At 47.2% G+C, this 25,940-nt stretch overlaps 1 protein-coding gene across 9 annotated transcripts in view; it reads left to right on the top strand.

Annotated features, from left to right (window-relative positions):
• Nucleotides 1-25,940, top strand: part of UBR4 (ubiquitin protein ligase E3 component n-recognin 4) — a 132,503-nt gene that overhangs the window by 40,080 nt on the left and 66,483 nt on the right. For 5 of the 9 annotated variants that reach the window (XM_040462878.1, XM_040462938.1, XM_040462899.1 and 2 more), the window contains exons 27-56: nucleotides 620-717; nucleotides 1,940-2,097; nucleotides 2,858-3,067; nucleotides 3,987-4,088; nucleotides 4,388-4,488; nucleotides 4,731-4,929; nucleotides 5,570-5,758; nucleotides 6,455-6,518; nucleotides 7,991-8,182; nucleotides 8,741-8,811; nucleotides 8,904-9,051; nucleotides 9,508-9,735; nucleotides 10,406-10,576; nucleotides 11,754-11,936; nucleotides 12,898-13,056; nucleotides 13,617-13,769; nucleotides 14,217-14,444; nucleotides 14,979-15,136; nucleotides 16,096-16,267; nucleotides 16,549-16,750; nucleotides 17,914-18,077; nucleotides 18,513-18,729; nucleotides 19,781-19,997; nucleotides 20,768-20,800; nucleotides 21,956-22,019; nucleotides 22,457-22,591; nucleotides 23,576-23,750; nucleotides 24,458-24,541; nucleotides 24,631-24,771; nucleotides 25,642-25,763. In XM_040462878.1, the coding sequence (XP_040318812.1) occupies nucleotides 620-717; nucleotides 1,940-2,097; nucleotides 2,858-3,067; nucleotides 3,987-4,088; nucleotides 4,388-4,488; nucleotides 4,731-4,929; nucleotides 5,570-5,758; nucleotides 6,455-6,518; nucleotides 7,991-8,182; nucleotides 8,741-8,811; nucleotides 8,904-9,051; nucleotides 9,508-9,735; nucleotides 10,406-10,576; nucleotides 11,754-11,936; nucleotides 12,898-13,056; nucleotides 13,617-13,769; nucleotides 14,217-14,444; nucleotides 14,979-15,136; nucleotides 16,096-16,267; nucleotides 16,549-16,750; nucleotides 17,914-18,077; nucleotides 18,513-18,729; nucleotides 19,781-19,997; nucleotides 20,768-20,800; nucleotides 21,956-22,019; nucleotides 22,457-22,591; nucleotides 23,576-23,750; nucleotides 24,458-24,541; nucleotides 24,631-24,771; nucleotides 25,642-25,763 (4,538 nt within the window). The remainder of the gene's footprint in view (nucleotides 1-619; nucleotides 718-1,939; nucleotides 2,098-2,857; nucleotides 3,068-3,986; nucleotides 4,089-4,387; nucleotides 4,489-4,730; nucleotides 4,930-5,569; nucleotides 5,759-6,454; nucleotides 6,519-7,990; nucleotides 8,183-8,740; nucleotides 8,812-8,903; nucleotides 9,052-9,507; nucleotides 9,736-10,405; nucleotides 10,577-11,753; nucleotides 11,937-12,897; nucleotides 13,057-13,616; nucleotides 13,770-14,216; nucleotides 14,445-14,978; nucleotides 15,137-16,095; nucleotides 16,268-16,548; nucleotides 16,751-17,913; nucleotides 18,078-18,512; nucleotides 18,730-19,780; nucleotides 19,998-20,767; nucleotides 20,801-21,955; nucleotides 22,020-22,456; nucleotides 22,592-23,575; nucleotides 23,751-24,457; nucleotides 24,542-24,630; nucleotides 24,772-25,641; nucleotides 25,764-25,940) is intronic. The other 4 variants (XM_040462928.1, XM_040462946.1, XM_040462909.1 and 1 more) reach the window with 3 other exon arrangements.

Below are 25,940 nucleotides of genomic sequence, written 5' to 3'. Positions count from 1 at the left end.
GGCGGTAGTTACCCTTTAAATTTATAGCTGTTTGTATTTTCCTGAATTGCAAGCTTTAAATGCCCTTTCAGTGTTCAGGTAGTCTGTGTCACTTGAAGAAATTAAATTCTACTACTTCATCAAACACTGTTCTTGATGTGGATTAAGAATCTGGATTTGAATCAGGTAGTCTGTGTCACTTGAAGAAATTAAATTCTACTACTTCATCAAACATTGTTCTTGATGTGGATTAAGAATCCAGATTTGTTTTAAGGAGAAAAGAGGTCAGAGTGCTACCCGTCCACAGAGGGTGTAGCAGAGGCTGAAGAGCGGTCTTAGCCTGACTTGTAGCGACATGCCCCCACTTCGCATCTTATTTTCAGTTGTCGTCTTTATTTGCAAGATTAGAAAGTGAATGTGATGGGAAGTGAAAACCTTATAATCGACATTGTTAGCTATTAAGCAGTTAGTTAGCTCTTGGACATAGTACTGCTATTGAAACACCCATCTAAGCGATCTTCGTAATTATTTTGACAGCTTGGGCAATGGTGTTTCTTTCTGCATTTGGGCTTGGCTTTAAAATACTATGTGTCATTCTTTCCCTCTGGTGATGAGTTCTCATCCTTCCTGTCGCCTCCAGGTCCCACATTGGTTCAGAATTTACCATCCTGGGTGCAGGCTGTGTGTGAATCCTGGAATAACATCAACACCAACGAGTTTCCCAACATTGGCTCCTGGGTGAGTGTCTGTTCTGGGAATAGAAATGTGGAGCACCAGCTATTCTGTGTTCTGTTCTTGTTCCTTAGGCTGAAACTAGCTGCCACGAGGTCTTGGTATGCAGCAGTATATTTGCTAATGATAATCGATGTTTGAATCGATAATCAAAGCCTTGAATTACCCAAGCGGTACCCAGGTGGTCGTTTTGTTAGGAAGTCTGGGTTACCCTGTTAAGTGGATGACCACCTTATTACTATGAGTGTGTTTTTTCGTCTGCTTAAGACTGGGATGTGAAGGGGCGCCTGGGTGGCTCAGTCGGTTAAGCGGCCGACTTCGGCTCAGGTCATGATCTCACGGTCCGCGAGTTCGAGCCCCGCGTCAGGCTCTGTGCTGACCGCTCAGAGCCTGGAGCCCGTTTCAGATTCTGTGTCTCCCTCTCTCTCTGCCCCTCCCCTGTTCATGCTCTGTCTCTCTCTGTCTCAAAAATAAATAAATATTAAAAAAAAAAAAGACTGGGATGTGAAGATGAATTGTATTAAGTGTAAGGTGCTGACAAGACCTAGCATCTGAATTCTCAGAAGATATAAACTGTTTCATTTTCTTTTTAGGAGAAATGTCAGGCGCCTACTCCTTTTGTAATGATTTTATACAGTAGCTTTTAGGTTCTGTAGGCTCTTAGAAGACTGTAGAATCTTCTGTCCATTTACTTGACCTTTGTGGATGCTCTAATCAAATTACCTCTATTAACAGATAATTCCGTTGTCACAGTTCTTTGGAAAAGCCAAATATTATAATCTTGTTATCCTGCTTTGTAATCGTGACCCCTATTTACATCACCCGGAGCTATAGCAGAAGGATCATGAAGATATTTTAATGGAGGCTCTGGGGCTTTGCAAAATACAGATCCTTCTTAATTATGAGAGACAGTAGTCTTAATGTGAAGTATAATGTATTCTAATGATTTGAAACCTGGTATTGGGTATCTTAACTTTGTACTAACATTTTAACTTAAGTTTTGAAATTTTAAGTTAACTTTGTACTCACTACAATTTGTTAACTGCTTTCAGTGCTCCACCCCACGTTGCTTCCCAGGATGAATAATAGTATATACTGAGTAGAGCCATTGTCTAGAAACCTCGATGGAGGTCTTAGTTTATGTCAGTTGGTTTTTTTCCCCCACACGAAAGTTTATCCCAGGTAGGTAGACGCTTTTTCTGTTCTTGTCTGTTTTGTTCCCTTCCAGCGCAATGCCTTTGCTAATGACACCATCCCTTCAGAGAGTTACATCAGTGCTGTGCAGGCTGCTCACTTGGGGACACTTTGTGGCCAAAGCCTGCCCCTGGCTGCTTCCCTGAAGCACACCCTTCTCTCGCTGGTCAGGCTGACTGGAGATCTTATTGTGTGAGTACCTACTGCCCAGCCCTCGGTGCTCGCTGTGCCTGCGTCCTGTCGTAGCTAAAGGAAGACGGGATGTAGAGCTGTATAATGATGCTTTTCCTGCATGCTTCGATAGCAGAGAGAGTATTGTTTCAGAGTAAATAGAGTGTGAGCATTCATCTAGAATGCGATGTGAAAGGCAGCAGGATACCTCCTCCCCTCCTGCAGAAGAGGCCATGCAGGCTTCAAATCATATTGTAATTTTGAGGCGCTTCGGGTCGGAATTTGAAGGTGGCAGTGATGTATTTCAAATCACGTGTCTCCAGAATCATCACGGGAGTTAGACTCTGCTATTGTGGGGCTGGGACAGGCCAGTGGAGGCATGCTCTGTCTTCCCAGTAGATAGGTCACAGGTGAAGTCCCGTATCATATTGCCTTAAGCGTGGTCCGGATTCCTGGTAGTTCTAGAAGAGTTGTCTGGGTTTCTAGTTTAGGTTTCAGTTCATTTTCTTTTCTGAATATTCTATAAAATACACCTTACATTATTTAACATTTTAATAAATGGGCTTTTTACATGGAAATGATTTTTGTTTTTGATAGAATAATGAAAAAGAAAATTTTGAAGTTGTATGATTACATCTATGTAAAAGAATAACTGCCAAGGGAAAAAAAGCCTGGGGTAAAAGCTCTCACCCCTCAATAAATAATTGAATTGCCCGGTCCTCGCCTTTGCAGCTAATTTTGGGGGAGTATATCCATTGACATGGTTCCATTTTCTTTGAAGTTGGTCCGATGAGATGAACCCGCCACAGGTAATTCGGACCCTGCTTCCCCTTCTTCTGGAGTCGAGCACTGAGAGCGTCGCCGAGATCAGCAGCAACTCCTTGGAGCGCATCCTGGGCCCTGCGGAGTCTGATGAGTTCTTGGCTCGAGTATATGAGAAACTGATCACTGGTTGTTACAACATTCTGGCCAACCATGCAGATCCCAATAGGTGAGCCTGATCTGAGCAGACATCAGGTTCCTGTGACCTCCTGCTGTTTCCAGTGAAATGTACTGGCTTCTTTATGTCATTAACTCACGACTTGTACTTTTTAATCGAAAGTTCTGTGCTTATGTGTCTTCTCTTAATGATGAATTCTTAAGAATCAGCATTGAGTAAATGGAAGGCTTAAATGGTTCATATTTGGAAACTTTAAGTCACTGAATGGATGCTTATCAAGCACTGTATTAGATATAATGAACCGTACAAAGGACCTTCATAAAATTTCTAATATTTTTGTAACCCTGCTTCTTTGGGAGGTGGGTGGTGTGGAATTAGGTGGTCGTCACCATTGTCTGACTTTGGTAGTTTAGGTCTTAGTGATGTAGATGAGTTGTGAGGAACAGCAAAGTAAGCTGCAGTTTTGTCCCACTGAGAAGCGGACAGATAAAGGGTCCAGTACTGGGGTTTCTGGTCTTTTTGTTGTTGATGAATCCATGGTTTCATCAAGGGCTCCTTTTTTTTTTTTTTTTTTTTCCTTTTCCCTCCCTTCTTCCCTCTCCTCCCTTCCTCCCTTTCCTGCCTTCTTCCCTCTCCTCCCTTTTTCCCTCTTCTCCTTTCCTTTCTTCCTTCCTTCCTTTTTTCCTTATAATTTAAAACAGCAGCAATGATTCTTTGGACTCTTAGAGATTGAGTACATCTGTTATCTCAGGTTTTATTAACTTTTTAGTTTTATTATAATTCAACTTGTTAAACATGCACCAAGTTCCTACTGCACAGCCAGGCTTTATGCTAATAAGTTTTGGGGAAAAAAACCCAGATTATTGCCCTTAAGGTTTAGTGATAAACTTTGGGTTTTTAAAAATTAATATTAGGAAGGCATTGACACAGATTTTATTTCTGGTAGTTGACTTTTCTTTGTGCTTCTCAGTGGACTGGATGAATCCATCTTGGAGGAATGTCTCCAGTATTTGGAAAAGCAGCTGGAAAGCAGCCAGGCTCGTAAAGCCATGGAGGAATTTTTCTCTGACAGGTGAGCTGTATTTTGTTTTCCTCAGTGAAGTTTTTGAACGCCTTCTGAAAGTAATAGGTATTTCTTCTCAGGGAGCACCCAAGGCCTGCTTCAGTGTCTGTACTGTGGGGAGGACTTAGATTCATTGCTGACTCCTTCAGGTTATTGATGAGGGGGTTGACTTCATGAACACCTAGTGTGGTTCATTGGCAAGTGGCCAGTTCCCCTGGGAGAGATGACATTGTGAAGACATAGAAGCGGATGCCTTTTATGTGAGGCTTAACGTGATTCTTCCATTTTTCCCCCCTTCCGCCTCCCAGTGGGGAACTGGTGCAGATCATGATGGCAACAGCCAATGAGAACCTGTCTGCTAAATTCTGCAACCGGGTTCTGAGATTCTTCACCAAACTCTTCCAGCTGAGTGAGTGACAGCTTTTGGTAATCTTCTTATGGGAACTTTGATGTCTGGCTAATACTGTGCCCATCTTCTGCCTGAGTGTAAGCACCGCATAACAAGTGCAGAGAATCCCTCTGAGAAAGTGTGGAAGGAAGTTGAAAACTTGCTCGAAGCCTTTCCTTCCCCCTTTCCTGGCTCACAGTCTGCGCTTCTCCCCCTTTCCCCCGCCTTCCTTCACTGACCGGAGTCTCTCGGTCTGTCCCTAGCTGAGAAGAACCCTAACCCGAGCCTTCTGCACCTCTGTGGCTCTCTGGCACAGCTGGCGTGTGTGGAACCTGTGCGTCTCCAGGCCTGGCTCACGCGCATGACTGCGTCACCGCCCAAAGATTCCGATCAGCTGGATGTGATTCAGGAGAACCGGCAGCTCTTGCAGTTACTGACTACTTACATTGTTCGGGAAAACAGGTAGAACACGTGCATTTAGGTCAGGTGTCGCGAAGAGCCCCAGATGAGCGCTGAGAGTATTTGTTACTTTCTTTCCTTCAGGCATTGGTCCTTAACGTTTTGAACGATTCCACAGCTCCCCTCACTAGACTTAAGGAATCTAGTAGAACTCCTTGGTTTTTCCCGTGGAAAAACTTTTGCAGTGACTTGGCCTGTCAGTTATCGCATAGGCGAATGTTTTGTGCTCTACTAGCCAAAGTCCGAAACTGGGTGCATGTATATGGCAAGGGGAAGAGAGTCACGTATTTAATGTTTAATTTGCAACGTCTCTTTTTTTTTTTAATTTTTTTTTTTTCTCAACGTTTTTATTTATTTTTTTTGGGACAGAGAGAGACAGAGCATGAGCGGGGGAGGGGCAGAGAGAGAGGGAGACACAGAATCGGAAACAGGCTCCAGGCTCCGAGCCATCAGCCCAGAGCCTGACGCGGGGCTCGAACTCACGGACCGCGAGATCGTGACCTGGCTGAAGCCGGACGCTCAACCGACTGCGCCACCCAGGCGCCCCTAATTTGCAACGTCTCTTAATGACTCTTACAAATTGAGAAGTACAGCCAGACTCCTGTTGTTTTATTTAACTAATTTGCTATTTCTTTTCTACCAGCCAAGTTGGGGAAGGTGTGTGTGCTGTGCTTCTGGGCACCCTGATCCCCATGGCGACAGAGATGTTGGCCAATGGTGATGGGACTGGTTTCCCTGAACTCATGGTTGTGATGGCCACCCTGGCCAGTGCAGGTCAAGGTGCTGGCCATCTTCAGCTTCACAATGCTGCTGTGGACTGGCTGAGTAGATGGTAAGATGATGAATTTGGAGGAGCCCATCACTCTTAGAGAAAAGGGGGACTAGATCATTAATTGCAAGGTATTTTCTTTGTAGCTTGGAGTGAGTATAAAAAGAAACTTGAGTCTACATTTTTATTGGGGATTGAGGGAGTAGCCTATAACTGTTCACTTTTTTTTTTTTTTTAAATCCATCAGCTCCTAAGCTTTTTTTAATGTTTTTTTTTTAAGTTTTTTAATGTTTATTTTTGAGAAAGAGGGAGGGAGAGAGAGAGAGAGAGAGAGAGAGAGAGCGAGCAAGCGTGAGTGGGGGAGGGGCAGAGAGAAAGGGAGACACAATCTGAAGCAGACTTCAAGCTCTGAGCTGTCAGCACAGAGCCCGACATGGGGCTTGAACTTAGGAACTATGAGGTCATGACCTGAGCCGAAGTCGGATGCTCAACCGACTGCAACTGTTCACTTTAGGCTGAATCTTTGTCATATCCCTGGTAGGGTTTCCTGTTCATTACCCCTGGGGGAAGTCTTAGGGAAAGTAATAAGTGTCAGTGATAAGACTGGAGCACCCCAAACCTCAGTGTTTTTCTAAGAATGCTTTGGCTTCCTGGTGTCTACAAACTGATGCAGGATTCATGAAGCTACTTCCTTTTCTTTGGTTCCTTAGATGATTTTGTGTCTCCCCCCCATCCCCCTTTTTTTCCCCTTTGGGACAGCAAGAAATACCTGTCACAGAAGAATGTGGTTGAAAAACTGAATGCCAATGTAATGCATGGAAAGGTAAGCAAAATGCAGAGAGACAGCAGTCGGTGAGTGATGATCCTTACCTTTGTGGTCACATAGAAGGCTCTGCTTCTTACTGGCTTGTGTCCCTGGCCAGCCTGCCTACAATTTCAAAGCCCTGGGAGTGTATAATTCCGAACTGTGTGCCCTTGGGCCTTTGCTGAGTGACGAGGAATGATAGGAGGGAAATAATATGGGAAACAGTATCCAACTGAATCCTTCATAAAACCTGGTGGATTCTTGCTATTTTTAGCTATTGGTGTGCTGTGGAACTGGAGCTGTGTGCTCTGAGTAGGTGTTCTGTGCGGTTACAGACTCTGCCTTCTCAGCTCTAGTCCAGTTGCTAGAATAGTTTAATTTACCTGAAGGTTCAGGGCATCTCTGAGAAGGGTTTTGAACTGACAAAAGTCCACGTTCAGTTGTTAGCCTGCCCCACCACGGACCTGCCGTAGGTCACTGAGAGTGGGTAACCGGCCTCTGAGACCCAGCAGCATAGCGCTGTTAATTTCTCAGTAATGAGATGATTTAAATTTCAGTAATTTCAGCCTTTCTTGCTCGTCTTTCTCCTCTGAGTCTGAACTGTCGCTGCAGAGTGAAGAGCTCAGAAGTCTGAGGCCTTGAGGCCAGGCTGCTGGGTCCTCAGGCAAGCATGAGCTGCTGGCAGCTGTTCGCTGGAAAACTTGTGGCTTCATTTCCGAAGCTGTTCCTCTCTTACTGCTTTCACTTAAAAGTCTTTCGCTAATGGTTAGAAAAAATTGCTAATGGTAGGGAGAAAGCCAGTGAGAGCCTATTCATACTTTGAATCTAGTCTGTTTTTCCTTTCTTCACTTAAATTGAGGTATACTTGACAGGTAACACTGTATCCTTTTCAGGTGCACAGCACAGGGATTCACTGTTTGGGCGTGTTGTGGAGTGATCCCCACAATAAGGCTAGTTGCTGTCTGTCTCCATATGTAGTTCTAAAACGTGTTTTCCTCGTAAGGAGTTTAGAGATCTGCTCACTTAGCAACTGTCAACACGTCATACATTGTTAGTTGTAGTCGCCATGCTCTGCTTTATTTACACCCCTGTGACTTATTTATTTTATAACCGGAAGTTTGTGTCTTTTGAACCTCATTCATCCATTCTCCACCCACCGCTCCCCTGACTATGGCAACCACCAGTCTCTTCTCTGTATCATTTTCTTCTCTTTTTCTATTTTCCTGATGACAGTTTTACTTCATTTCATAATTTGTAAAGGGTTGTCTTTGTGCTTGAGGATGAGTGAATCCCGTTAATTCAGTACCGTGTATTGACTGGCTACACGTGGCCATAGTGCTCAGAGGTGAGGAAGTAGATAATTGAAGCATGTGGATTTTCTTGTCTGCTTTTATACCATTTCTCTGATTGCGGGCTTTATTGGGAAAAGTCTGAGAATCGGATATGGAGAACTGAAGTTTCTGTGACGGGGTAGTGGTCTTCTCTTCTAGCATGTGATAGTCCTGGAGTGCACGTGCCACATTATGTCTTACTTGGCTGATGTCACCAATGCCCTGAGCCAGAGTAATGGTCAAGGCCCAAGTCACCTCTCGGTGGATGGGGAGGAGCGAGCCATTGAGGTGGATTCAGACTGGGTGGAGGAGTTGGCCGTGGAAGAGGAGGACTCCCAGGCTGAGGATTCAGTAAGTACCACGTAACCATCCAGGTAACCCTGCAAGGTTAACAACAGTGACCGGCACTGACAGAGCTCATGCTAAATAAGCTTTTGGCCTTCTTTTCTGGCCCCTGTGAGCTTCAAAACTCTCCTGCTCCTGCCTGCTTTCTGCCAGTTTACATGACTAATGCCAGACTGATTTTCTAGTCTGCAGAGCAGGCTGGAGGCATCTAATCTCTTGGGGAAAAGACTATTTAATAAGCACATGGCTTCTTCCATCCAGAGTCACTTATCCTGTAGTCGTTCAATTTTTGTATCCTGACTGCAGTCTTAGAGACGAATTCCTCATGGGGATGGTGTGAGCTCACTTGGACAGAAAACATAAGATTTATTTATTTTTTTTCTAACCACAAAACTATAAGCTCTCACCCAGAATTGTAGCACATTTATAGCCTGTAGATTATTTCCAGGGGTAGATTTTACTGGTCATTTCTGAATGGACCATTTATTCTCCATAGGATGTATTTCTGTGGGGGCCTATGTGGAAGAGTAAATTTCTGATTAAAAAGATTTATTATCTTTGAAGGATGAAGATTCTCTTTGCAATAAACTCTGCACTTTCACGATCACTCAGAAAGAATTCATGAACCAGCATTGGTAAGAGTGGTTCTTTTTTTCAGAAGGTGAGGATTTGCAGGGCCTTGGCCTTGGGACTGCTGGGCTCATTTGCCGGTTCTTGTTCTTTGCAGGTACCACTGTCACACCTGCAAAATGGTTGACGGGGTGGGTGTGTGCACAGTGTGTGCCAAGGTGTGCCACAAGGATCATGAGATTTCCTATGCCAAGTATGGGTCCTTCTTCTGTGACTGTGGAGCCAAGGAAGATGGCAGCTGTTTGGTGAGAGTTTGGAACATTCGCTGGGCTACGAAGGGTGACGTGTTAGTGACACGGGAATGCTGACGCCAGACTGGGCAATTCCCATGTCACCTTCATGGTGGCCCGGGTCTAGGAGTATGTTCTGCTTCTGTCATTGATCATGGCCTAAGCAGTTCACTCAGAACGTTAGACCTTGCAGGGTCCTTAAACAGCTTGCGGTTTTTCCCAAAGACCTGCCACAGTTTCAGAAGTTGTAACCAAGACCTGTGGCTGTGAGTGGGTTAGGGACCCAGTTAGGTGGATACCTGTCAGCTAGATGTTAGATATTAGGTGAAGATGAGAATTCAGGCATCTGGTTATCATTTAAATGGTTAGCCGATTTCTCCGCCGGGTCCAGATTTTCCTCCAAGGTCTTTAGCAGTGTTTCAGCTCTGTTTGTGGGTAGAGCTCAGAATCTCTGACGTTTTCTGTCCCTAGGCGCTGGTGAAGCGGACTCCCAGCAGTGGCATGAGCTCCACCATGAAGGAGTCAGCGTTTCAGAGCGAGCCCAGGGTTTCAGAGAGTCTGGTGCGCCACACCAGCACCTCCCCAGCCGACAAGGCCAAAGTCACCATCAGCGACGGAAAGGTTGCTGACGAAGACAAGCCCAAGAAGAGTAGCCTGTGCCGCACGGTGGAGGGCTGCCGGGAGGAGCTGCAGAACCAGGTGGGGATCTGGTGGTGCCCGGTGCGGTGGGCGGAGTGCGGAGCCTGGCAGGTGGGTTCGTGAGCAAGCCGGGCAGCTCCCTGGTGGGGCCGACAATTGGTTTCTCCTTTCTCTGAGTTTACTCATTTTCATAGGACAGGCATGAGTAGGACGTGTCGTCAGCCCCTGCCTCACAGGGAGGGATTTAAGGACTGAGGAGTACTGTGGGGGTGTGGGGGAGGGTGAATTTTAGTTGGGTAATACTCTAGAGCACTTTTCTTGGCCAGGGTTCCTCATCTGAAGCAGAGCATACAGAAAGTGATTTAAGTGATTATTTTCTTAGTTTTCTCAGGGATGGCATGTAACTAGAACGATTCTAGATGTACCAGAGAGAATATATCATAGGTGATGAATGCGTTCTAGCATTAGGGTGTATACACGGGACTCCTGGTTTAGAAAGATGGCTTTAGAGTTTGTAGCACAAATCCAGTATCATGGAGAGAGAGAGAGAGAGAGAGAGAGAGAGAGAGAGAGAGAGATGGCTGGAAGATGGAATCGGAAGTAAGGAAATTGGATTCTAGATTCTGGAGGTAGTTACTGGCAAGATTATTATGATGAGTATGACCCATTATTTTTCTGTGTGTGGTTTTTTTGTTTTTTTTTTTCACTTGTGTATTTGGATTTTTCTCAGGCCAATTTCTCCTTCGCTCCTCTCGTGTTAGACATGCTCAGTTTCCTCATGGATGCCATTCAGACCAACTTTCAGCAGGCTTCGGCGGTGGGGAGCAGCAGCCGGGCTCAGCAAGCCCTCCGGGAGCTGCATACAGTGGACAAGGTGGTTGAGATGACAGACCAGCTGATGGTGAGTGTGTCCAGAGCAGCACATTTACAGACGTGCCATGGTATGCCGGGTACTCTCAGAAGTGCCCTTAGGACAGTCAGTCCCCAGCCATCCAGTGTGGAGATCGGCGTGTGAAGTGTGTCTTTTAAAAAAAAAAAAAAAAAAAAAAAAAATTGGGGGCGCCTGGGTGGCTCAGTCGGTTGAGCGTCCGACTTCGGCTCAGATCATGAACTCATGGATCATGAGTTTGAGCCCCACGTCGGGCTCTGTGCTGACAGCTCAGAGCCTGGAGCCTCCTTTGGACCCTGTGTCTCCTTCTCTCTCTGTTGCTCCCTTGCTTTCTCTCTCTTTCTCAAAAATAAATAAAGATTAAAAACAAAATTAAAAAAAAATGTATCAATTCCAAGATATGAGGAATAACATTTGGGGGCAATTGTAGTAGTTAGAAGTTTCTTCCATATAATAAAGTAGAAAACCTTTTCTCCCCTAGGGTTCTACTGGCTTGCATAAATAGTGTTTGTCATTTTCTGCTTCTAGCCCTTTAGGCAATTCTATTTCTTTATATGAAATGGCTTATAAGTTGTAAGTTATTATCCATTTTAAAACCTGCTCAGCACTGAGTCTAGGATTTCTGGCGTGTTCTGTGTGTTCTCTTTAGTAGCAGCGTAAAGTAATGAAAATGGCGTAAAGTGTACTTTCGAAAGGGAAACGTACAAATGAATGAGGTCTAGGAATAGATCTCACAAGTCATTTGGAAATACACACAGGTATATATACACATATATTCTGGTATCTTATTAAAAACGAGTCAGTTTTACACTAGTGGTTTTTAGGCTTTCAGCTATTAAAGGTGAAGTTAAAAAGTATTGGGTTCGTGTTGGTGATCTATAAAGTTGCTGACCCAGTTTTCCCAGGTTAGAGCAATGAAAAACATTTCATCCGTTATCACCACCCTTTGACTTAACAAAAAGGGGGGGGGGGCATTTTAACATTTTTGGAAGGCAGTATTTTGTATTAATTAAATTTAGCCTTATGAAACATTCAGTATCTTGTTCTTACTGGATTGGCAATAATTTTGTCCATAGCTTAGAGCCTGGAACCCTCTAGTTTTGAGTGCATTGTGCAGTTTCTCGGTCACGTGAATAGCGGGTGAATCCATTTGATCTCTTTGCCTTACTACTGCTTCCTTCTCTGTCAGGTTCCCACCTTAGGCTCCCAGGAAGGCGCCTTTGAGAACGTTCGGATGAATTACAGTGGAGACCAGGGCCAGACTATTCGACAGCTCATCAGTGCCCACGTGCTCCGGCGGGTGGCTATGTGCGTGCTCTCCTCCCCACATGGGCGCCGCCAGCATTTGGCTGTCAGCCATGAGAAAGGCAAGGTGAGTTTCCGGTTCCTTCCCGCTCATTTTAGGTCCTGTTTGTCTTAAGTGCTTAAGCAAAACAGATTGCTCCAATTGGCCCTCCGGGAAATGTTCTGATTGGCAATCTGGGAAAAAGTCTCTTGGGGTCCGGTAGTGTTTTAGGGGACAGAGCTCAATCAGCACGAAGCCTGAGTTCGTTGATCAGACTTAGAAGCAGTATGACTAGAACAGAGATGCTGTTTCTGACGAGTAGTTTCCCTGTCAAAACCTACCCTTCAAGTTCTCAGAGAAAGGTAATGACTAGCTGTTATCTAGGCCAGCGTGGCTCCCATTCTTGGCTTGGTATGGTCCTGCTGGAGGGAGGGCACAAACCAAGAGATAAAGGTCTTCATGGGAAGAGTCCGTGTTCTTTATTTAGTTCTTGCCCTGCCCTCCTGGCCCACTGACGACACAGGGAAGTTTATGTCGTTTTATAGAACAAGTTAGAAGTTGGAAGGGTAGTAGGTATCTTAACTCAAACTCAGCGTTTTTTTTTTTTTGTTTTTGATTTTTTTTGTTATTCTGGCTTCTTCATCACCAGAAAAGTTGTTTTAACTTAAGTGAAAAACTGGAAATCCGAATAGTCTGTAAGTTCCCTCTAAAATACTTAAAAAAAAAAAACAAAAAACAAAAAAAAACACACCCCAAACTTGTTTAGAAAACTAGAAAGGATGCTAGTATGTAGGAAGTGGTTAATTCTTTTCATGACCTGAATATATGAAGAGGAGTTGGTTTCTTTCCTCTTCTCTTCTGTCGTCACTGGAAGGAGGCAAGGAAGGGCATCCCATATCTCATCCCGGAGAAAGAGAAGCTGATACTGGTGTAGGTTTCTCCTGAGACACTTAACTGCGGACCGGTACCCATCGAAGGAGCTTTTATCGGGCTCTCCGTCCTCTAAGAGGACAGGGGTAAGAATACATTGGCGATTGTTCCCTTACAGATCACCGTTCTGCAGCTCTCTGCACTCCTGAAGCAAGCAGATTCCAGCAAAAGGAAGTTGACTCTGACCCGCCTGGCTTCCGCCCCCGTCCCCTTTACTGTGCTGAGCCTCACTGGCAATCCCTGTAAGGAGGACTACCTTGCCGTTTGTGGGCTCAAGGTAAGAATCGGGTCCAGGTTCGACCACTTCGTGCTATTGATCCCACTCCTCTTCTCTCCCCTGTTGTCAGTACCGCTTTCTCATACTCACTGTCAGGATTAAAACCTAGGGTTACCCGCGTGGCTTGGTCAGTTGAGCGTTCAGCTCTTGATCTAGGCTCAGGTCATGATCTCACAGTTTGTGGGACTGAACCCCACGTCGGGCTCTGTGCTGATGATGTGGAGCCTATTTGGGATTCTCTCTCTTTCTTTCTCTCTGCCCCTCCGGTGTGCACGCTTGTTCACCAACTAAATAAAACTGTAAAAAGAACTCTCCTGTTTTGCATGGGAGGAACCTTTAAAAAAAAAAAAAAAAAAAAAAAGTTAACACTTAAAAGCCTTTCAAATGTAGAAGAAATCTTTTCTTGAATTTCTTTCAGATTTCTCTTGTAGTGGAAATGATTTTTGTGTGTTTCGAAACCTGAATATCTCCCTACCTGAAGGCAGGGAATGTTAGAGAAGACTTGAGTTAGCCTACTTCCCACCATCTTCTAACCAGTCTGTTCCCTAAACCCTCTCTAGGACTGCCATGTGCTGACGTTCAGTAGCTCAGGCTCTGTTTCGGATCACTTGGTGCTACACCCCCAGTTGGCAACGGGCAACTTCATCATTAAAGCTGTGTGGTTACCTGGTTCGCAGACGGAGTTAGCGATCGTCACTGCGGACTTTGTCAAGGTATAGTTAGTGCTCATTGATGATGTGGTCCTAGAATGGTTTGGTTTTTAAATCCAGAATGTCTGATCTCCATTATGTGCTAGCTTCTCCCAGAAATTAAAGGTGAGCGACCCTAACATTGTGTTGCCCTTTGTTATGATGCTGAGCTAGAGCTTTCCATCTGTAGGCTTTATGATACCGATTCTGGTTCTTCTCCTGTACCAAGTGCATGACTATTACTGTACTTATCACAAAATGTGTAGATATGTGTCTCTCCCCTGGTCATTCCCTGAGGGAGAGTAGAAAGATGTTTGTCTTTGTGTGTTCTGTGCCTGACACTTACAGATGCTTGTGGGATGGAGAATGAATGCTCATTACTTGCCAATGGCAGGTCTTTGGATTCTCCAGGATAATTTGGGGGTGGGCTGAAATAGACCTCCCTTATTTGATCTTCCTTCTTTCCTGCAGATTTATGACCTGTCTGTCGATGCCTTGAGCCCCACCTTCTACTTTCTCCTACCGAGCTCCAAGATAAGAGATGTTACCTTCCTCTTCAATGAGGAGGGAAAGAACATCATTGTTATAATGTCTTCAGCCGGTTACATCTATACCCAGCTCATGGAAGAGGCCAGTAGTGCGCAGCAGGGCCCCTTCTACGTCACCAACGTGCTGGAAATCAACCACGAGGACCTGAAGGTTCGGGCGGATGTTGCTGTCTCCTCTTCCAGATCTAGCTAGCCTAGCAGCTTCTCTGTTGTTCTTTTCCCTCTTGCCTCCTTTTCCCCAATAGCAGAAACTCTTGTCCTTTAGGACCAAACTGATTCAACGTGAAGTTCCATGACTCTCGTGGTACTTCTGAGATTTACCCAAGGGACTCAGATTACGAGAACCTGTGATCATGATTTAAAACTAGTAACCAGGGGCGCCTGGGTGGCGCAGTCGGTTAAGCGTCCGACTTCAGCCAGGTCACGATCTCGCGCTCCGGGAGTTCGAGCCCCGCGTCGGGCTCTGGGCTGATGGCTCAGAGCCTGGAGCCTGTTTCCGATTCTGTGTCTCCCTCTCTCTCTGCCCCTCCCCCGTTCATGCTTTGTCTCTCTCTGTCCCAAAAATAAATAAACGTTGAAAAAAAAAATAAAAAAAAAATAAAACTAGTAACCAGCAGAGCTGGATGCTGGTCCCTGAGGCACCATGAGAGGTTAATGCAGGTGTTGTGTGTCTTCGCCCCGACAGGACAGTAACAGCCAGGTGGCAGGTGGTGGTGTGTCCGTCTACTACTCCCATGTGCTGCAGATGTTGTTCTTCAGCTATTGTCAAGGCAAATCGTTTGCAGCCACCATCAGCAGGACGACTCTGGAGGTGTTGCAACTCTTCTCCATCAACATCAAAAGGTGGGAAGGAGCCCTTCGTGTTCAGCTTCCGTGATGCCCACATTCAGCGGGAGCTTCCCCTGGCCCGGTACTGGCATCTGCTGGGGATCTGGTGAAACTTACTTTCCTCCCGCAAGCCTTTCCCTTTTGTGAGCAAGAGGCACCTAGTGTTGGCAGGGTGGCTGTTGGTATGCTCTGTCCTCTGCCACGCAGACCCCAAGCTATGAGAAGTTTGGGGACCGCTGTCACTCAGAAGGGAAAAGCTGTAGTCGAGGCAGCAAATCTGTGATGACTAAGTTTTGAAATGGGACTGTAAGTTGCTTCCAGACACCCATGCTGCCAGAATGCTCTTTAAGTTTCCTTGCTGGGGTAGTTACTGATCAGTAAACGGAACATGATGTCAGCAGTGGGAGTATGGTTGGGGTTCAGGGAGTAGAGGCTTGCATGAGGTGTCCTGATGATAGAGGTGTGTGTAAGGTGGCAAGTGTTTATTTAGAGAGCAGGGAGAAGAGGCTTAGGCTCTGTCTTTCCTGCCTGCCCTGGAAGAGCCATTAAAGTGCCATAGGCACCATTTCTGTCCTCTGTTTTGTGAAACATTAGCTGGTTGGAGGTGAAGGCAGATGGATGCCATTCACACAGAACTTGATGTACTTGGAGATTCTTACTAGGACCAAGGATCATGCCTTAGGCAGCTCCATGGCCTATTCAGTTGATAGCCTCTAGGCACAGGGGGCCACCTCTTCCCTCAGACTGTGGAACCTAGCAGGGGAGATTTTTAAATCAGGACTCCTGCTGGAGGTACACCGTGGGGTATATGAGAGTATATACATGGCTCGAATAAAACTGAGGCTCGTGGGTAATTTGAGTCCCTGGACAAATACATTGCTCTGGGAATCAGGTATTTAGTCAGTATGGCCTATAAATCAAGAGAAGGAAGTCAGGATTGGTACCCTGACTGTGGCCGGTTTTGTCATCTGCAGTTCCAATGGTGGCAGTAAGACGTCTCCTGCCCTCTGCCAGTGGTCCGAGGTGATGAACCACCCTGGCTTGGTGTGTTGTGTCCAGCAAACCACAGGTGTGCCCCTGGTAGTTATGGTGAAGCCAGACACTTTCCTTATCCAAGAGATTAAGACTCTTCCTGCTAAAGCAAAGGTCAGTGCCAGATTCTTCCACCACTTGGCTGTGAAACTGGTCTCATTTTCTGTTTCCGTATTTGTATATTATGTCACTTCTCCAGCTCTTGCAGTAGAAGCGGTTTATCAAAGAATTTTCACCCATTTTCTCCTAGATGCCTTTTCTTTGTTACTCTTCTGCACCCCCAAATGACCGTTACTCTTCCGCACCCCTAAAAGCTAGTTGCTTCTCTGCCTTTTTTCCGTAGGTTCTGATCTATAGCTGTGGGAACTCACACCCTCCTTTGTCCCCTCCGCCAGATCCAAGACATGGTTGCCATTCGGCACACGGCCTGCAACGAGCAGCAGCGGACCACCATGATCCTGCTGTGTGAGGACGGCAGCCTGCGCATTTACATGGCCAACGTGGAGAACACCTCCTACTGGCTCCAGCCGTCCCTGCAGCCCAGCAGTGTCGTCAGCATCATGAAGCCTGTGCGAAAGCGCAAGACTGCTACCATCAGTAAGGCCCCTCCTGGAAAGACCGGTGGGGGAATGGGGTTGGCAGAGTGTTCAAGACGAGCCCCAAAACAGACCGCAGTAACTATCCGTGGGGAAATGGTGACTGTTCCGCTTGTCTGTTCTATGAAGGTAGAGATAGGTGCTAGCTGATTTCCCAAAGGCAGGATCAAGTTTCCTAGGGCCACCAGCGTTCTTTGTGGCTTTTAGAGACCCATTGTGCAGCTGGCAAGCACTCCCTGGCTCTGCACTTCAGGCCAGCGCTTCTTAGGTGCCTGGTAAAGAATGATCCTGTGGACCTTGTTGGAGAGCTTTTTCTCTGGGTTTGGGAACATGGCCTGCCTGATGTGAGGCGGAGGGTGGAACTGACGGAGGATAGATTGCTTCCGTTGGTCCATTTCTTACCAAGCAGTGACGAATCCATCCTAGATCTCTGAGCCGGGAGTCTCACTCCTGACTGACAGAGAAAGAGGACTCTTGAGGGTGTGAAGGCTCAAACTCAGAGTGAGTGACTCCGGTTAAGCAGAGCTACCGAAATTTGTTCTGGAGTCCATGTTTGAGATGACGACGCAGCTCATTCTCCTATAAAGAAGTAGTTTCTATTGTTTGCTTTATTTTTTTTATTATTTACTTTCAATTTAGTTAATTAATTTATTATTAGTTTTTAACATTTATTCATTTTTTGAGAGACAAAGAGAGACAGAGCGTGAGTAGGAGAGGGGCAGAGAGAGAGGGAGACACAGAATCCAAAGCAGGCTCCAGGATCCGAACCAACAGCAGAGCCCAACGCGGGGCTCGAACTCCCCAACTGTGAGATCACGACCTGAGCCACAGTCGGATGCTTAACCGACTGAGCCCACCCAGGCGCCCCATGTTCACTTTAAATGAAACAGTCATGAGGGGAGCCTGTTGCTACTAGCTGTACTCCATACCACATGCAAATTCTTTGTCCCGCCGGGTTGTGTTGTGGTTAGGGGTGGCGACTGTTGGACAGCTAGCCCTGTGCAGGCATCGCACTGAGGCACACGTCGTGATCCCGGGTGTCCTGCAGAGATTGATTGGAGTGTTGGAGTGTGGGCTCAGCCTAGGAGGGGCTTTACTCGTGGAGTGGGTGCAGAGGTGGGAGTGTGCACTGATGCTCTCACGCGCTGGTGCTGCTCCCCACAGCGACCCGCACGTCCAGCCAGGTGACCTTCCCCATCGACTTCTTTGAACACAACCAGCAGCTGACAGATGTGGAGTTTGGTGGTAACGACCTCCTGCAGGTCTACAATGCGCAGCAGATAAAGCACCGGCTGAATTCCACCGGCATGTATGTGGCCAACACCAAGGTGAGGACTGTGCTGGGCTGGGTACAGTGCCCGGGTGGAAGGACCTCATGAGCCGTGTGGTTCAAAGGCACATCCTCTCTTAGGATGCGAGTGTAAAATATATGCTTACGGTCACCCTTGATTCCAGTTACGTGGTCCCTGGAATAAATGGCTATTTTCACTTCCACGCAGAAGGGTTCCCGTTCCAACGTTGGCCACGGGGTCACTGTGTAGAGGGCAGCAGGAGGTGGTTAGTGATGAGAAAGTAGCCTGCAGTTGGAGACTGTCCACTCCCTTGCCTCTATTTTTCTATCCTTGGAAGTAAGCAAGTCATTACCAAGGCGTTAGAAGGATAAAGGACTCATCTGGGGTCGCATGCTTCAGCACCTGTAGGTGAAGGGTTGTACGTTTGCCCCCAAGAACTCGTTCTCTCATGTGCGCCTTTCCTCCCTCTAGCCTGGCGGCTTCACCATTGAAATCAGCAATAACAACAGCACTATGGTGATGACAGGCATGCGGATCCAGATCGGGACCCAGGCCATCGAACGGGCCCCATCATACATTGAGATTTTCGGCAGAACCATGCAGCTTAACCTGAGTCGCTCGCGCTGGTTTGACTTCCCCTTCACCAGAGAAGAAGCCCTGCAGGCTGACAAGAAGCTGAACCTCTTCAGTGAGTCGCCAGCTCTGGCACAGCCCACCCTTCTCACTTGGCTGCTGACTTGGGGGCCACTTCTCTGTGGCACTCTAGTATTCTGGGAACCCTCTGCTCTCTGCTTCTCAGTGGTCTCTGCCACCCTGAAACCCTGAGCTTCACTGGAAGTGGAAAGGAGGCAAGGGGGTGGGGGAGGGATGTACGAGAATGGGGAGGGTTAGCTTCTGTTGGGACTGGCTCAGCCTTGCTGGAACGGCTGCCTGCATGGGTGGGCAGAGAGGAGGCAAGATAAACACACAATCCCCAGGTTTGTTTGTTCGTTCTTCTTTCTTTTCTTTCTCCCTTTCTTTCCTTCCTTCCTCCCTTCCTCCCTTCCTCCCTTCTTCCCTGCCTCCCTCCCTCCCTTCTTTCCTTCCTTCCTTCCTTCCTTCCTTCCTTCCTTCCTTCCTTCCTTCCTTCCTTCCTTCCTTTCTTAAGATTTTATCAAGTAATCTCTATACCCAGCATGGGGCTTGAACCCACAGCCCTGAGATCGAGAGCTGTGTGCTTCACTGACTGAGCCAGCCAGGCACCCTCACCAGGCTCTCTTAAAGCACAGATGCCTGGCCTTGTGCTATCAAATACTTTAAGCTCTCAGAGTACAAATCCGTGAGCTTTTCACAAGTCTAGCACTTTTCTGTGCCATTTACTGGCCCCTCTTGCTCCTAGAGATAGTTGATATCGGTATGAATGATGACAACCTGCGCTTTGAACCAAGGGAGCACTTAGAGCTCCCTGCAGGTGGAGGGCGGCAGATGCCGGAATCCCTATAGCACCAGAGGATTCCCGCGGTGCTTCCCAGGGGCTCTTCCGAGAAGTGGACTTCTAGGCCTTCGGTCACAGGGAGGGGCTGCTTCATGCTTCATCACCGTCTCCTCAGGGTTAAGGTGCTGTTCGAGTCTCAGGAGACAGAGTTCTTCCGTACCAAAAATCGATGGGATTTGCTGCCTTGTCAGGTCTTGGGAGGCGAGGTGGTCACGTTAGCCCTTTAGAGAATGTGCTTTCCAGAGGCTTCTCTTACTTGTTGCAGTTGGGGCCTCGGTGGATCCAGCAGGTGTCACCATGATCGATGCTGTAAAAATTTATGGCAAGACTAAGGAGCAGTTCGGCTGGCCTGACGAGCCCCCGGAAGAGTTCCCTTCTGCCTCCGTCAGCAACATCTGTCCTTCGAACCTGAACCAGAGCAATGGCACTGGAGACAGTGACTCTGCAGCCCCTGCCACCACCAGTGGAACTGTCCTGGAGAGGTACCGACACCGGCAGGGGTTGGCTCCGGTCCTCACCACTTTTCCCTCTCCCGGCACAGCCTGTCCCGAGAGAGTCTCTCAGAACTACCGGGTCCAGCCTGCGAGTTTCAGGTTGTTACACAGCCCTGTGCCCCCTTAGCGTACCAACAGAGCCTGGAAACCTGCTCAGGGCCGTCTGGCTCCAGTCTGCCTGGGGGGGCTTCTGTGCCTTCTCTTAATGCTCAGGTGCCCTTTGGAGTAGCCAGAGAGACTGCTCAGTAGAAGATGCTTAAGCCAGTGTTAGAGATGTGGGTCCAGTCTTGCTGACATTATAGGGGAAGATCTTCCGGTTCATTCCGATTTCATCGTCTTCTCTTTCTCTGCAGCAGCCACCTTATGTGGTAATGGCGCTGCTGGCAAGGGGCGGTCTGCTGCACCTGCGGCGGAGTTCACAGCCTCCTGGCGCTCCCCCCAGTGGCCTTCTTAAGCATTGCGCTTGGCTTCTTTGTGCTAGGGGCCGCTGGTTTGCCGCGGTAGACAAGTGACTCATGATGTAAGACGCTGAGTTTCTTACATCGTAAGTCGGAAAGAATAGCCTGGCTTGGAATCAATCATTGCCTCCCACCACCAGCCTCCCCACTCCCTTTTCTCTCTCTTTCTCTTTGTTTCCCCCCCGCCCCCCCATTCTTTTATTTTTTGCTTAGGATGTGTTTCCAGGGTTTTCTGAGCTTCAAATTTTTTTCCTTTTTTTTTTTTTTTTTTTTTTTTTTTCCCTTTGCTTCTCCCCCAAGTTCTGAAACTGAGTCCCTAACCAAGCTGGACCGGTTAGTATGCCCTCTTTCTTTTCTCTGCACGGGTGAGTGTGTGCCAGAGAGCAGTAACCAATGGTGTGGCTTTGCGTTGATCCTGCTTCTGTGGAAGAGTCCTCCTGCTTCTTTCTGTTCTGGTCCTTGCATGGCTGCCGAGCTATCCCGTGTAAGAGTGGAGTGTGTGGAGGGTTGTGCGTGCACACTTGGTGTTGGCCTCTCCAGAACCTCTTAGTGTGCTCTTCCGTACCCCGCTCCTCTCCGCTCCTTCTCCGCAGTGGGTGAGCAGGGGGCGGGGGCGGGCCGTAGGACAGCGGGAGAGTCCTAGTGTCTGACAAGCCAGCGGACAACTTGTTCTGTCCAACTGCGTTTTACGCCTCGGGTCCCTCTTCCCCGGCTCTTTGTTGCCTTCCTCTACCCCTTGACCTTTTCCCCTCCAGCTACCTTCTCTATACCTTTCCCTCTCTGCCCGGAGCCTCAGCATCAGGATGTTGGTCTTTTTACCAGGCCCCATTAAACTCACAGGAATAAGCCCTGGGGAGCATGTTGCTGGGTACCCTTCCACAGTTGGGTTTCCTTTTTCCCAGGAGAAAATGGCTCCGTTTTCTAAAGGTGCTTTGTTGCACCCTTTGAATGTTGGCAGTTGGCATGCTCCTGAAAACGCTGTTTGTTCTCTCCCCGTACTTAGGGACTCCTAGGAAGTGCCTTTGTGCGTTTTCATGGAGGTGTGAATAAAATACTACCTTTACCTTCCCAGTGTAAGAAGATGGCTTTAACCTTTCCCTTTGTGTATCCCTTTGCCTACCTATGTATGGGCACCTGAGCTTCGGGTCCCATTGCAGCAAGACTGTTAAGCCCCTCTCAGTGATCCCTGCCACAGGCAGCAGAAGGAAGCACACTTATCCGCTTTGAGGAAGAAAAGCCCTGTCTTTCAGTTCCGGATTATGAACATGGCCTCAGGTTGATCTCCAAGCAGGAGCCAGGTTTCTTCTGGCCTGTAACACAAGGAAACGATATGCATGGTGCCTGTGGCAGGTCTTATTGTGCTTTGATTTTGTATTTGGCATTCGTTAGCTGTCCCCAAGGTCCCTCCGTCTATAGTTTGCACAGGCTAAAGCACAACTGGAGAGAAGGGTTGTTGTTGTACTCAAGCCAGCTTTTCTGTCTCCCTAGGCTGGTTGTGAGTTCTTTAGAAGCCCTGGAAAGCTGCTTTGCTGTTGGCCCGATCATCGAGAAGGCAAGTGACTTTTTCAAAGTATATGGGAGCTTTCTGAAGAGGCAGGAAGTCAGTGGAGTTGTCAGAGGCCCGAGGCCTTGCAGCTAAAGAATATTTATAGCATAATCTTGATTTGCAGAGAAGCTCCAGAGAAGTCTTTGGCTTAAGGCCTTCTGTCCTACTTTTGGGGGGATCCATAGCAAGGGCGTTTCATAGAGTAGGATGAGTGCTGGTAGAAAGAACGCTGTTCCAGGAGTCATAGGCTTGGACTCGATTCCTGCTCCCATGTTGTGGGAAGATTGTCATTTCTGAAAATCTTCATCTTGCTCTCAGCAGTCCGTAGAGCATAACCTAGCACTGGTGGCCTTGGAAAGTGGAAGGGGGAGGGCAGAGCGTAGACCGTTCATTCCGCATGGACTTGGTGGGTTTAGTGAGAACTCTGCTGTCTTCTGCACCAGGAGAGAAACAAGAATGCAGCCCAGGAGCTGGCCACTTTGCTGCTGTCCCTGCCGGCACCTGCCAGTGTTCAGCAGCAGTCCAAGAGCCTCCTGGCCAGCTTGCACACCAGCCGCTCGGCCTATCACAGCCATAAGGTACTCGTTCCCTCCCAGGAAGCCTTCTGCAGAAGTGGAGGTTGTGGTACTGATGGGGAATCAAGTGAGCTGACTTTTCACGTGGAAAATGAGGAGGGGAGTGTGAAGTCTGGTGGGGAAACGACCCCACTGAGATGAGACCCATCTAAAGTCTCTCCTGGGAAATTAATGACTACCCCTCAAAACTGATGACAAGCTGTCGGATGGGCCCCTGGTTTGCACGGAGTTTTTGGCCACTAATAGCATCAGCAAGATCTAAGAAAGACTGGGGGTGCTTTCCCTGGAAAAGTGTGAGGACTCGGGAATCGCGGAGATCCTCCTCCAGCTGTGGCACAACCCTAGATTAGGTGTACTTGCTTGTGGGGAGATTGCCAAATGGTTGTTGGAGAGACTCTGAGGGGGAATCTGGGGGCAGGGGTGGGTGTGCAGGGGGAAGAGAGGGGGGAGTCTCACCTATAAATGTAAGTGGTGGCGGAAGGCAGTAAGTGAGACCAGTTGCCATAGATGGAAAAGGTGACAGATCAAGGAGGAAGAAGCCAACAGGCCAGATGCCATGGTTAGCATTGGTGCCTCTAACCCAGAACACCGAGAAATTCAGGTTTCACCTGCTGAACCTCTTGAGGAGAGGCAGTTTAGAAACAGGCTCTTTGTGATAGGAACTCACAGAGAAACGGTTCTTCCACTGTAGCAAAGTGATTGGGGATGTTGCAGGTCTGGAGAATCAGGTGGGTCCACATTTTCCTGTCACACTTTGATACTTATTTCATGACTTCTGAATTTTGTGCTTTTAATGTTTTCTGTGTGAAGAAGTTTACCTGTACTGGGCTGCTTTGAAAACTTGTTCCCGGTAGTTGGCGGTAATTAACCTGTTTTCCCGAGAGGAGGTAGCCATCCTGATGATCTGCCAGCTGTTCTGTCCTCTTTGCTCGGGTATCATACCCAGCCCTTAGTTTTGGTTCATCCTCTGTGATACTTTTGTTATAGGATCAGGCCTTGCTGAGCAAAGCTGTGCAGTGTCTCAACACATCCAGCAAAGAAGGCAAGGATTTGGACCCCGAGGTCTTCCAGAGGCTGGTGATCACAGCTCGCTCCATTGCCATCATGCGTCCTAACAACCTTGTCCACTTTACGGAGTCAAAGCTGCCCCCGATGGAAACAGGTGAACTTGGCCTACCTGGTCGTGATCCTGAAACCTGCTTAATAACACTTTCTATAGCCTTTCACTCTCTTCTTCGTATCTCTGGCCTCTGCCTGACTGCATGCTTTGAGACAGGGATTTTACCCTGGTCTTCGTATCTTGTAGGGCTTTTGACGTTCAGATTATACCATTTAAGCGAACATTCTTTCTACTGCTTGCCCCTTCAATCATCCTTGAGTTTATTTAGTGCTCTGGATGTCAGGTATAACCTCTGTCTGAAGTAACTATCTCTTAGGATTTTAGGGCAAAGCTAAGCTTGGGCCCTGGTTGCTTTAAAGTAATAGGGTCAAATCTTGCTCTCCTGCTATTCTTTTTGCCGGTGTTTTATTAACAACATGTGCAGTGGCCTTTCTCCATGCTTGATTCTGTTTTCCTCCCTTCGCTTCACGTTGGCTGGGTACCTAACTTGTTTTGCTTTGTCAAATACAGTTTATTGATGTGTTTACAGTTCTCTGTTATTTACATGCTCCCATCTGCTGTCATCATCCGGTTCCTCTTCCTAATATTTTCATCCAGGAGTCATTCCAGAAAATCTCACATGTTCCCCTAGTTTTTTTAGAAGTTGAGCAGTTGGACCTGAGATCTCTGAGTCTGCTATAAAGATCCTGAATGCTCCCCTTTCTACTTAATTCTAACATACAATGTTTTCTGTGATATTCCTTTCCCAGACTGTTTTTTTCCTAGATGTGCCTGCTGGAGTCTAGGGATAGTTGGCATATTGATTGGGGCCCCACTTGAGACTCCCTCCCCAGGCAAGCTTCCTTGACCTGAGTTAACCTTAAAACAAATTAACTTCCATGTCAGATTTACCGTTGTTAATCATTTTCTGTCTCCTGCGTAGAAGGAGCGGATGAGGGGAGAGATCCTCAGAAGCAGTTGGAAGGAGACTGCTGCAGTTTCATCACCCAGCTGGTGAACCACTTCTGGAAACTCCACGCATCCAAACCCAAGAATGCCTTCTTGGCTCCTGCCTGCCTGCCAGGTATCATGTTAAAAGGGATACTTGAGGCCTGATCGAAGTTCTGTCTTTGAACAGATCGAGCCCTCAGCCTTTAGCCTTCACCAACCATTTTTTCCAGAATTAATAGTCAGGAAATAGAAGGCTTTGAGATCAGTGCGTTCTTTCTGATACAGGAATTCAGCAGTGTGGCAGAGAAGCGGGATTTTCTCGTACCGTATCTCCTCCCCTGGGGTTGAATATTTCTCATAGAGGGGCACTTTTGTGTCTCTCTGTGTCCTTACTGGCAGTTATAATTGTTCTAAAAATGTTTTGGGAGCTTGATCAAAGCCACTTCAGAAGGGAGAAGTGAAGCATCAGCTTGAGAATGTTTTATTCCCAAGTTGCTGCTGTGTTTGGCATCTAACTTCTCACTCTCCAAAGTGTACGTGGAAAAGTAAGGATCTGAATAGCAATCTTGGAAAGTAGAGTGAGCCCTGGTGCTCATTTGTGTTTGCAGGTTGCACGGGCAGTAAACCTAAAAGGCGGGTCAGAGTCAAGTTTATCATCACGTAAGATCTGAGGATTATGGGGAACACGTACAGTCTCATCTCGTCATACTTTTCTACCCTCTCTTTTGGTTTCTAAGAGTAGACGCCTACTTACATCAGTGATGCAGCATATCTGGAAAGGCTTTCGAGGACAGTTTGAGAGATTAGGAGACTGTTAATAAAGTAAATCACAAATGATGTTGATAACCCACCTTTTGTATGTGTGTTTTGTTTGTTCTGCCGAGTGCGTGAGCCCTTGCCGGTTTTTGTTAGCTTGACCTTTATGTGGGGATGAGACTTTGTACTTCCGTGTTAGATTTTCAAGTAGCTAGAAGTTTTTCTACTGTATTTTCCTCCCCTTTAGGCCTAACTCACATTGAAGCTACCGTCAACGCCCTGGTAGACATTATCCATGGTTACTGCACGTGTGAGCTGGACTGTATTAATACAGCATCCAAGATCTACATGCAGATGCTACTGTGTCCCGTACGTATCGAGCCAGCGCCAGATATCTTGTATTGGCCTGGGAGTGTTGGGAAACGTTTTTTTTGGTAAGTTTGTTAGGAAATATAGTAGACTTAAAGGAAGGTAATGGGAAGTAAGGGTTTTGAATATCAATGAAATCTTTATAATCTCACGCATTTCATGGAATAGAAAGGTTTG

This window comes from Herpailurus yagouaroundi, unplaced genomic scaffold (assembly GCF_014898765.1).
Source record: "Herpailurus yagouaroundi ecotype Mexico unplaced genomic scaffold, PumYag 77, whole genome shotgun sequence".
NCBI classification, from domain to species: Eukaryota; Metazoa; Chordata; class Mammalia; order Carnivora; family Felidae; genus Herpailurus; species Herpailurus yagouaroundi.
Note: the sequence above shows the minus strand (reverse complement) of the source record. Positions and strands in the feature narration are given on the sequence as shown.